The following is a 12088-nucleotide window of genomic DNA, read 5'->3' on the forward strand; positions in this document are numbered from 1 at the left end:
CTCACAAGTAAACTTCAAGGATTCGCTGATTTGGCAAAAGACTTTCACATTTCATGTTCTGAGGGCTCCTGGCTTCTCGCTATAGATCCACACTCTGATACGGGCAGCCTAGGTGCTCAGGGCTTCTCCAGGGCAGAGTGGCTGCTGACTGGCTACAGGCGCAAAGAGCCTAGGCTGCAACGCAGGTGGGCATCTGTGATGTCGCCCCTCTCAGTGTCATGAAAACCACTCTGCCTTTAAGAGACAGCTTAGACTTACTCGAAGGCTTCGTCCTGTGGCACCAAGAGGTGCCCCATTTTGGGTTTCTCATATAGGAGAAACCCTGCGATATTTAACCGCGTATGTCTGCTTTATTTTACTTGGCACTATGGTCTTTCTCCTTCTTGTTCTAAGGCCCCTCACTCCTGCGGTCTCCCGGACTTCTCTACAATGCGGCCTCCTAGCCCCAGCATCTGTGGACGCTTTTGGGCCAAACCCCTGGCACTTGGCCTCCACCTTGCAGCTTGCCTTCCTGCCCAGAGCTGAGGCCTCGACGCAGGGAGCCCCTGGCCATTTTCCACCCGCATCTCGGCTGGAGCTCCTTTGAGGGAGGCAGAGGGAGAGTTGCAGGAGCTCGGCCTGGACCACAGCTGGTGCTCTGGCCGGCCCAGGGCTGGGAAGAAGGGCCGACACACTTCACTTCCGAACCACTGCCCATCTCACTAGGCCGCCCAGTCACCTTCCGGCCTCACTTTGCAGCCCCAGACCCAGCATGGCGCGTCGCTGTGCCCCTCCGCCTGCTCCGGGATCCCGCGGTCACTTCCTGAAGCGCGTCTGGGAGGCGCCTCGCACCCACTCGGACCCCGGCCTGTGCTTCCCGGGCGCCGCCCCCGCCGCACTTCCCTTCTCGGTTTTGCCCGGAAAACGGCCGGAGCCCAGGGCGAACTTTCTGAGGTCGCAGGGTCCGGCTCTCCAGCCCGAGCGCGCGTGTGCAAGGGCCCCGCCGGGTAGGAGACGCCGGCCTCGGCGGGAGGAAGGAGCCGCGGCGCCAGCCCCCTCTCCGCTGCCCGCGGCCGCAGCAGCATGCCGGGCGGGGGCTCCCGGGGCGTCCCGGCCAGCGGCGGCGGCCACTGCGCAGGTAGGCGGGGTCGGGCGCCCCTGGAGAGGCGAGCGAGGCCGAGGCAGGACGCGGCGCGGGGCGGAGTGGGGCTCTGGCCGGGAGGAGCGGCCGGCGGCGACCCGGCACCCGCAGCTGGCGAGCCCTTGGCCGGGCCTCGTGGGTCACCGCGCCCCAGCCGCGCTGCGGACCCGCGGGACTACCGGGGAAGACGGGGCGAGCCTCCCCACGGTGCGGCGTCCGCCTCGCCGCCCACTTCCTTCTTGGGTCGGTGCCGCGAGGCCAAGCGTGCCACCGCCAGCCGCTTTCACCAATGACAGAACTCCGTGCGCTCACGCTTAGAACGAGCGCAAAAGAATAGCTAAGCTTTCCTTAGCGAGTGAGACGTGGAGTTACGAAAGCTGCGCAGGGCCCTGGCTGGGCCGGGAGGGGGCCAGGCATCCCAGTTGCCTCTCTAAACGCGGGAGCCTCAGTTTCTTCAAATGTGAGCGCTCTGAGATTATCTGGCTTCCCGGACTCCCTTTAGCTTTGCTCTGCGCTAAAGCACTCTGCAAATGTGCCTTCTCTGGATAACGCTGGGACACAGGAGTCAGAGGAGACAGCCTTACGCACCCCACCCCTAGACTCAGCCGCGCCTCAGTTTCCCCATTTGTAAAAGGGCCGCTTTCACCAATGACAGAACTGTGTAAAAGGCACAGATTATGGTATTTATAGGACAGTGTTGTTATAAGGTTACATAATGGTAGATTTGAACTCCCTGAGATAGCAAAGTCTCACAAACTTTCGTTGCTATTTTTGTGAAGCAAAACCTAAATAATTTGGAATAATCTGAGAGTACCAGTTTGATTAAAGCACACATATCAAGGCATTTACAAAGACATTGAGTTTCACTGTGTCCGGGCACATGGGGTTTCAACGAAGACTTGCGGGGAGCCTTACACAGTAAACTTGCTTTCTGCGCTGTGGCCTTGAGTCTTGTCTTCTCATCCTCATCCAATTACAAAAAGATGAAAGAGAATAAGGGTAGCGAGGACTGCTTTGCGCGGATAGCACTGCCTGAGGCTCAGGTGTGTAAAGCACCGGACACCTGGTGGAGCCCGAGTCCATGCACAAGTGGAGCCCATCCAGTTATTAGGAAGGAATAACAACGCCTTCATTGTACCATGTGCCAGGCCATCTTTTGTCAGTTCTTCTGGGGGAATCCTCCGCCAGCTTTCGTGGGGCTGCTGCTGCAATCCTACCTCGGACGCTGGCTTTTGGAGTCGCTGCCTTTTTCCCCAGTGCATACAGCTGTAAAGTGTCTATGGGAATTAGAATGTGGGTGTGGGTGCCTCTCACAACCGTCCCTAAGCAGCGGTTGGCTGGAATTTAGTGAGAGAGGAGCCCCGTGCAGGGCAGATCTACGTTGGCTTGTAGGTAGCACATCGGACATGTACATGGTACTGAAACTGTAAGAGTGGATTGTTAGCCCTGCAGGAGAGACTACAATAGTCATTTTTTTTGGCCCATGTTTATGAGTCCCATTTCTAAACTGTCTTGACAAAACGAGTGATGAAAATGTGAACAGAGAAACAGCGTTAAACTGGAAATGATGGATGGTGAGATTTTGTTGCAAATCTCTGGTAAAGTAGAATCCGGATCAATGTTCTATTCTAGCACTTCTATTTGCTGGGACTCTTAGGATGGCAGACGAGGTGGGGCTGAAGTGGTGACTTTGGTGTCATGCTCACTTTGCAGGCATGAGCCCCAGTACTGCCGCTGGGAGCTCCGGTTCACCTGGCATGGGGGTGGGGAAGGGTTGGGAGATGGAGTGCAGGCTGAGTCTGTGTTGCAGAAACAACCCTCGTTCTTATGCTTCCCACGGGAAGTTTCTCTTACGCAGTTTTGTTTTTCCAAGAGCAGTGCATGCCCATTACAACAGGCACAGAACATTACAAACGAATAGAGACCAGCTGTAATCTCCCAAGTGTAGTCAAATAGCTCCGTGTCTCCATTCTTGTTATCCATTTTCCTGTACTCTTCAATTTATACCGATTTCTAAGATGGGATGCAGGTTATGGTTTTTGTCAAATGATGAAGCAACGTATGCTGATAGCTCAAACATGAAGACATTAATTTAGGAAAAGAAATCATTTATTGTTTATTTTTTTAATCTTTTTTATTGTGCTTATTAAAACTTTTTTTTTTTCTTCCTGGAACTGGGGATTGAACTCAGGCCCCTGAGCTTGCCAGACAAGTGCTTATTCCACTGAGCCATCTCCCCAGCCCTTAAAACTTTATTTTACAAAGACCTTAGTCAGGCATGCTATCACACAGCTGTAATCCCAGCATTCAGGAGGCTGAAGCAAGAGGGTGCTTTGAGTTTGAGGCTGGCCTGAGCTACATAAGTGAGTTCAAGGCCAGCTTGCACTGCATAGTGACATCCTGTGTCAAGAAAGAAAGACTGATTTTTAAAAACATCTTAAAATTTGGGGGCTAGGGCTAAAACTTAGTGCTAGAGTGCTTATCTAGCACTTGGGAGACCCTAGGTTCTATCTCCTACACTAAAAACAAGCCAAAAAAGAAAATCTTTTCTCTTTTTTTCTTCTTCTTTTTTCTTTCTTTCTTTCTTTTTTTTTTTTTTGTATTTTTAGGGAAGTGTCCACAGAGTGTTCAGGGTCTCACTAGTAGATTGGACTCGTAGTGATCCGGCTGTTTATAACCTCCCAAGAGCTAGGATCATAGATGAGTGCCACCATGCTCAGCCTCAATTGTCATCTCAGCGTGCCCCTGGGGTGGGGTGGCATGGCAGGCCCTGGGATCAAACCCTGGCCCCTGCACCTGCTTGCAGGCGCTTTAATCTGCTGAGCTATTTGGCCGGCCCAAAAAAGAAAAATCTTAAGTTTATGATTGGAGGCCTATTAGAGATTCAGTGAAGCTTAAAGGTTTAATGAAAACTGTAATTGTGGTTTTCATTAAATTTACTGCTAGACCTACAGAGCAAAAAGAGGGTACAGTGGTGATACTAGCCAGAACAGTTTCTGAGCCTAATACTAGATAACATTTTAGATTAGAGTTAGATCATTTAGACTAGAATTGGAACCAGGCTTTCATAAATAATGATGACAGTAATCAGTTATATGCTTTGTTGTTACGCAATCCAGGCAAAGCCTGCTGCTCCCAGAGGTGCTGTGGACAGCAAGCCTGCGCTGGGGCTGGTGCTTTCCTGCCGCTGTCATGAGGGCTACCTGTGGGCAGCTATTTTTTCCTCAGCACCATTCACAAAAACAAGACTTTTAGTCTCAAGGAGTCTTTGTTCTTGACTTTAATGACTGTGATTAAAAATTCCTTGGCCAATAATTCCTGTGCAATGATGCAATTTTAAAATTTTAAAGTTTTAGTGTTTTGACTTTTTATTAGTGCATAATTGACATATATTTAATTGTAGGGAATTTGGACCTGTACATAATATATCTCAGTTCTGTTTTCTCCATTCCTTTCCCCTCCCTTCAACGCTTCATCCCCACCCCCATTTACACAAACTTAGCTTCTATGTATTTCTTTTCATTCTCTTTTTCTTCCTTTTTCCTGCCTTCCTCTTTCCCTCCTTCCTGGCTTGTTCCCCTTTCCATTTGAACATGTTCTTCCTACTTCCCAATGTCTGTCCTCCGTTTTGCTTGTTTACCCTCTGGGTTTCTTGCACAAGAGAACACCATATTTAAACTTGTGTGTCTGATTTATTTCACTTAAGGGCATGTTCTCGAGGTGCATCCATTTGGCTACAAATGATTCAAGTTCATCTTCCTTTAAGGCAGAGTAGTAGTACTCCATTATACAGTGTTTCTTTAATCCAAAATATTTTCTTTGCTCTCAAAGTCAGTCTGCCAGCTGCTCCTCTGAGCAGAAGCTTTGCAATTCTCCACTTGGGAGAACAGTATCTGGCCAGTGTCTGGCCTCGGAGGTGATAGGGGCACAAGGAGTGTGTCTGTAGCTCATGCGACCATCCATCCCATGTCTCTCCTGTGTCTTGCTTGATTTCCCTGCCCTTGTCCCCTCTGGATGGTAAGCGCATTTGGGTTTCTTGTGATCACTAGGACCCTCTGTCCCTAACTGTAAGAAACAGGACCACAGATGGATGAAAATGCAGAAGATAAACTGGTTGACCCATTGATGCCTGTGTTTAACAGCTGTTGAGAACTGTGTATTTGGCAGCCTTGTTGTAAATGAAGCCACAGCCCTACACTTTCTTCCTTGTGTCCGCTTCAGGGGCACGTGGCCTTTTGCTCATCCTGGAAAAAAAAGGTGGATAAGCTTGTACCTGTCCTTTGTAGCATTTGCCTGTCATGGTGGCATTTTACCCTTTCTTGGCACATGGGTTTTAACTCTCAAGGAGATGCAAGTGAGACCGTAAGGTCCTTGAGGGAGCACCTGCCACCTTTGAGGGCCATGCAGGTGTCTTGGAGTGTCGAGAGCTGTGGTGGAGCATGGAGGTGTGCCACTAAGCCGTGTGGTTCATCCTGCATGTGGCTTGTTCAATGAGTTGACCTCCTCCTTTTATTTATTTAGCCATCTGACTCAGTGGGAAAGCGATGTTAGCATGCCAAGAGGCCTTAGGGGGGATCCCTAGCCCTGATGAATGGAATAATTGAAAACTTAGACTCTTGGTTACTTTCTTTCACTGTCAGCTGGTCCTTAAGAAACCATTTTCCTTTATTTAACATTTATTGAGTGTCTTGTTGGTCTAGCAGTAGTTATCATTAGAGCCACATATTAGTAAGGTATCATTTTTGAAATTTCATTTAGAGAGAAATCTTGCTAAAAATAGCGATTGTCCTTTGATGGAACATGCCGCTTTGAAAGATAGTGAGGTTTTTATTATTGGGAGCATGCAAGCCAATGTTGGATGACGCTAGGGTGGGTGCCATGGAGGGTCTGGTCTGCATTGTGGAGGGACGCTGTAGGAGGTGCTGTGACACACGGGAGCATTTCCAGATCGAGGATTCTGTGATTCTTGTACTGGAGGCCTGGGTTTTAGCTGCTCTGTACATTTCCCATCCCCTCCTGCTGGGTTTTCTCATTTTGCCTCCCTAGGTGGCTCAGTTTCCAGATGCCTAGACAGTTCCAGGCAGGAAGCCACCTGGGTGAAGCACCTCCTTGCACCCCTTGGGGCTGAGCACTTCTAGGGCTGGTATTAACCATCAGCATGATTATGTGCATCCAGGTGAGCCAGTCTACCAAGAATAGAAACATACATTTGACAGGTGGCCCTGCAGGGAGACTAATTGCTTTTAGAGGCTGAATGGTGAAATATCTGAAGTTTAACGAGTCAGCTAGCTCCCAGTTGTGGAATCTGAGTTGAGGTTCTATTTCGTGACATGCACACCAACCTGATTTTTTTTTTTCTATACTTGGCATTTCCTGATTTGTGGATGGATTGGTAAGAGGACTTGGCATACTTGTGGGGCTTTTTTTTTTTTTTTTTTTTAAACTCAGGAGGATGTATGTGTCTTGTCTTTGTAAATGAAAGCATCTTACTCAGATACTGATCAAAAAGGATTATTTTACAGTGGTTAAATAAAAATGTCAATTCAGAGATAAATTAGGATTCTCATGTTTCTAATTTATTGGAGGCCTAGAATGATGAAAGCTGTTTTGTGACCACAAATCGTCTCATGAATAAGTTTGCATATTTCAGTAGGATTCTTTATATTTCTCTTGTGCTTTGTATGGCAGCCATAGGTCTGGCAAAGTGAACCATGAGGGTAGTGTCCAGGAAGTGGATAATTCATATTCAGTTTAGACTGTAGATTCTGGGGTTAGGAATCACCTTGACTCCAATAATCTCTTTGTTTTTCTATGTCTTGTAGAATTCTCTTAGAGACATTAATGTATCTATTGATTCCTTTTGCTGTATTCATTCTTTCCTTCAAGGGTACTTATTTAGCACTTCCTGTGCTGTGTGCTGTGTTATGTGCTGCATCCTCCAATATTAGTAGCTCATCTTTAAGTTCCATCCAGACTGGGGGAAGATCACAGGAAGCCTGGTGTTCTTCCTAAGAGGTAGTGTATGGGTGGCCTCTTGAAAAATAGGATAGTGACAGGCTCAGAACAGAATGTAGAAAAGGAAAGAAGGGAAGGGAGAGGATGAGAAGTGAGGCTGTGACATGTGTACTTTTCTTTAAAGCCACATGCTTAGAAACCCAAGCTTCCTCTACTTCCTCTGCAGTGGTCTGAGCTGACTGGGCCCACAAGGTGGTGTTGGCCACCAGTATAGAGGATGTGGGTGTCTCAGGCCTTGAGCATGGTAAGCATTCACTCAGCTGTGGTGCATGCCTGGAGTGTGTCATGCTGGCTCTGCACCAGATGGTGTGGCCACAGCATGTGTGGCCTCTAGGACTGTGTGCTTATCTGGCCTCCAGGGATTGATCGTATGCCAGATGGCACGTGGTATGGATTTAATGCACTGGACTCTTCTCTTGGTGCTGCCTCCTGGGTGAACTCTTGGACACCACAATTTGTGGCTGAGGGCAAATGATGCCCCTCACTGTGCCCTACCATGCTCTGGGGGCCCTGCTGGCCTTGGAGAATGACAATATGCACTGCTGCTGTCCACTGCCCAAGGGAGAGGGTCGGAACTGTGACCAGGCCTGCTAACTGTCAACCAGCAATGCAGCCAGTGAGAAGCTCCTTCTGCATGTGGGTTGCTTTCTTGGCTCTGAGGACATCTGGAGCTGTGTGTGACAAGGGGTGGAGTGGAGTCATGGACAATGTGGTAACAAGGGCGGTGAAGCAGCGGGCCCGGTTTGGACCTACAAGGCAAATTCTAGATCTGGACCAGTGGATAGTTGTGCTTTTATAGGTCATTTGATTTTTGCTTGATCTGTATGAAACCCATCCATGCAAATCTAGGTTCTGTAAAGTTCATCCTAAAGTTAGGATGCTGTTTGGATTTTGGTTCCTCTGAAACCCTCTGACTGCTGACCTCTCCTGTTTGGAAATCCACTTTTCTTTTTTATTTGTTAATTAATGTTACTGTTACACTTTAGAGATACATAATGATCACAGTCATTGTAGGGAATCTGCACCTGCACTGCTACATCTTGATCCTTCTTTTTTCCCCATCCCCTTCCACACCCTTCAATCTCTTCCCCTTCTTGTTTACAAAAACTTTGTTTCCACAATTCTTCTTTTACTTCCCCCCTTTGTCTTTTCCTCCTCCACACTTCCTAGTTTCTCCTCCCATTTGAATATTTGCTTCCTGTTTCACAATGTGAAATTATATACATTTTGGTCCTTCTTTACACTTTCGATTTCTCTCACACTAGAGAAACAATGCAGTATTTATATGTGTGTCCAACTTATTTCATCTAAGAGTATAGTCCAAAGGTGCATCTATTTACCTGGAAATGTCTCAAGTTTATCCTTATTTATGGCTGAGTAGTACTCCATTATATAATAAACCCACATCTTCATCCTTTTATTGGTTGAGGGGCATTTGGGCTGTTTCCAAGATTTAACTATTATAAACTGCTACTATAAACATAGGTGCACATATATTGATATATATGATGCTTTTAATTTTGGGGGGGAAGATATCAAGAAGGGAAATATCTGGGTCAAATGGAACTTGTAGTTTTAGTGTTTTGAGGAATCTCCATTTTGACTCCACAGTGGGTGCACCAGTCTACAATCCCACCAACAGTGGAGAAGGGTTCCTTTTCTCCCACATCCTACCAGCATTTCTTATTGATGATTTCTTTTCTTAATGTATTTTAGTGTATGGTCTACAGGGTCTAACTACACAGATTGGACTTGTAGTGGTGCTCCTGTTTTCAGCCTCCCAAGCACTGGGTTTACAGGCGTGTGCCACCATGTCCAGTCTGATGATTTCTTGACAATAGCCATCCTTTCTGGATGGAGACAGAATCTCAGTGTTGCTTTAGTATGCATCTCTTCTTTTTTTTTCCTTTCTTTCTTTCTTTTTTCTTTTTCTTTTCTTTTTTTTTTTTTTTTTTGGCAGAACCGGGGATTGAACTCAGGCAGGCCCTTGTGCTTGCCAGGGAAGCACTTATTTCACTGAGCTATCTCCCCAGTCCTAATATGCATCTCTTGAATGGCCAGTGATGTTCAAATTTTTTTTATATATTTATTTGCCATCTGTACTTCTTCATCTGAGAGTGTATATTTATTTCAGATGCCCATTTTTGAATTGGGTGTTTAAGTTTGGGGTTTTTTTTTTTTTGGGTTTTTAAAATATATTCTAGATCTGGGGATCAGTGGAACAGCTTAGAAGATGAAGAAACAACTCCAAACACACTCAATCACCTTATCTTTGACAAGGGCTAAGTGTCTTCACTGGAAGAAAGATAGACTCTTTAGTAAGTGGTGCTGGACAAACTGGCTTTCCACATGTAGAAGACTAAACTAGACCTATGTCTCTCACCGTGCACTCAGCTAAAATAAAAATTATTCAAATATATAAATATTAAACTGGAATAGTCAATCTCCTGGATGATAGAATAGGTAGAACTGTTGAAGACAGGTGTAGGCAGACTTTATGAGCAAAATACCCTCCACACAAGGAACTGTCACGAAGAATCAACACCTGGGATCTCATCTTATTAAAAAGCTTTTGCACAGCAATGGATATCACCAGTAGAGTGAAGAGACAACCCATAATGTGTGAAAAAATATTTGCCAGCTATTCCTCAGACAAAGGACTAATATTTAGAATATATAAAGAACTCCACCAATCTTGTTGGTACAATTTCACACCTGAAGAGGGCACTCTAACCCTGAAGACCAGCTTCACAGCTTGTTTGCCATAGCCTGCCTTTTTTTTTTTTTTTTTTTTTTTAACAAAGGCAGTTCCCTTCCCTGCTGGCCTCTCAAGTGTTTGGGTCCAGAGTTGAAATTTCCATTGTTCAGACTTATTTAATAAAACCAGTTTTTAAAATTTAATTTTATTGAGAAACAAATATCAATGAGACAGTTTCAAAACTGATTAGTAGGACAGTTTCAATAATTAATATATTGTACACTGTTATCTTCTTAATGGTTGTCCATAGTACAAGATGCAGACAGAATATCCTGTCCAAACACTGTTAGTACAAATCTTTCTTCTCGCTGAATTAAGCAGAAGTAGCTGTATATCTATCCTAACTATTCTGCATATACAGATACAAAATGGTCCTTCCTTTGCATCGCCTTTTTTTGTTTGGTCCTGTCAGAGATGGGTATTCCATTGACATCTAAATACTATAGGTGCGTGAATTCAGCAAAACAATCCAACACAGTCCAGCAGTCCACAATACTAGTGGGTTGTCCACAGAAGTTGTTGACTTGAGCCTTTCACAGCTCAGCATATTAATATGGCTTTACTTTATATATCTTGTTTTTTTATACTTTTCTGCTAGATGGTTAAGACCAAGATAAAGCAAGACCTGTATCACAAGAAATGTAACTTTTCTATCTGATAAATTTAGTCAAGTACCCTCAGGATTTATCCTGTAACCTTGTACCGCAGTTTGCAGATCCTTTATCAGTGTCAGCTATGTGGATGAGTCACGGCCATTGCTTGACCAATGTGCTCTCTGTGAAAGCCTGAGAGGATGTTTTCTCTCCAGGTGACTCTCCTTAGGCACACTCTACATCATTCATCACGTTGCTCTGTGGCCCATAATCTCCTTGGTCAGAAAATTTGGGGCACAACTGAGTATATGATGCTGCAGTATAGGTTCACCTATGTCCTGAGTCTTCACAGACCTTGAAAGGCTATGCTCAAATTGTTGGCTGTCCTTGCAGCCCTTCTATTTCTCTAATTTTTGGTCTGCAAACTTAGGTTTTTAACCCTCCAGGAGAGAAGCATATTATTACCCTACATCTTATGCAGTTGGGTTTAACTTCACCAACTATCTGAATATCAAACATCTTAGGCATAACATGGAACAGGTATTTTCTATCAAGTATTATATGCTAAACCTTAAGTCCCTACAGAATATGGAGATAAAAATTTAAAAAATGAAAAATATTTAAAGAATATGAATAAACAATTACATATTTTTACACAGAAATTTAGAGATCTAACCATATGCAGCATTGTAGCAGAACAGTCCTGTGACATTTTTTTCTTTTTCTTGTGTCTTTTTTTTTTTTTCATTTATTGCCCATTAAAAAAAAATAAAACCATTGCTGAATGTCTTGGTCTCTGGGCACATTGGGTTAGAGGAGAAGAGGAGAGCTCATCTCTTCCCTTCCCATGGGCCCTTGCTGGCTCCCTGCACATGTTTGGAGCTGTTGCGTCTCAGCTGTGTCAACTTTTGTGTTGCTGGGCAATCATTGGCAGGCTCTTTGGCCCATCCTGTGGGTTCCTTCAGCATTGTCTGCTGCAACTGAGGGCCTCAAGGCGCTCTCAGTGTGTGGAGAATGCTGGCACGTTCTCTGGAACCCTCGGAGGTGGGTCAGTGAGCCTCTTGTTTCTGTAGCTGAACTCCTCAGGAAATGCTGGCTTTAGATCTGGCTTTTTGGTCTCACTGTTCTTTAGATTTCACTGTTTGAACCGCCTTTGCCAGGGGTAGCAAAAGTGCAAGGAAACAGAAGAGGTATTTTTTTCCAGAATAACTGAAAACATCATACTGCAGCGATATATGTGCACTCATATTTATAGCAGCACAATTTGTCATAGCTAAATCTTGGAAACAATCCAAGTGCCCATCAGCCGAGGAATGGATAAAAAAGATGTGTTTTTTTTTTATACAAAAGAGTATTGTTCAGCTATAAAGAAAGATAAACTTGAAGCTTTTATAGGTAAATGGATGCAACTAGAGACCATACTCATAAGTGAAATAAACCAAACTTACATGTATAAACATTGTATTGGGTTCCTAGGGTCAGAACATGAAAGAGTAAATAAAATCTGAAAGTTATAATAGACATCATGAAAGGGAAGGAAACTGCTCAAAAGGAAAGAACAAGTAAGAAGAGGGAAAGGACCACAAAAGTGGGAAATTATAT

General features: G+C 45.2%; 1 protein-coding gene across 1 annotated transcript in view; it reads left to right on the forward strand.

Annotated features, from left to right (window-relative positions):
• Positions 1 to 946: 946 nt before the first annotated feature.
• Disc1 (disrupted in schizophrenia 1) overlaps positions 947 to 12088 on the forward strand; it is a 352530-nt gene continuing 341388 nt past the window's right edge. The window contains exon 1 of the mRNA XM_023700878.1: positions 947 to 1117. Coding sequence (XP_023556646.1) covers positions 1063 to 1117 — 55 coding nt within the window. The 5' untranslated portion in view covers positions 947 to 1062. The remainder of the gene's footprint in view (positions 1118 to 12088) is intronic.

This window comes from Octodon degus, unplaced genomic scaffold, assembly GCF_000260255.1.
Source record: "Octodon degus isolate 3935 unplaced genomic scaffold, OctDeg1.0 scaffold00127, whole genome shotgun sequence".
Lineage (NCBI taxonomy): Eukaryota > Metazoa > Chordata > Mammalia > Rodentia > Octodontidae > Octodon > Octodon degus.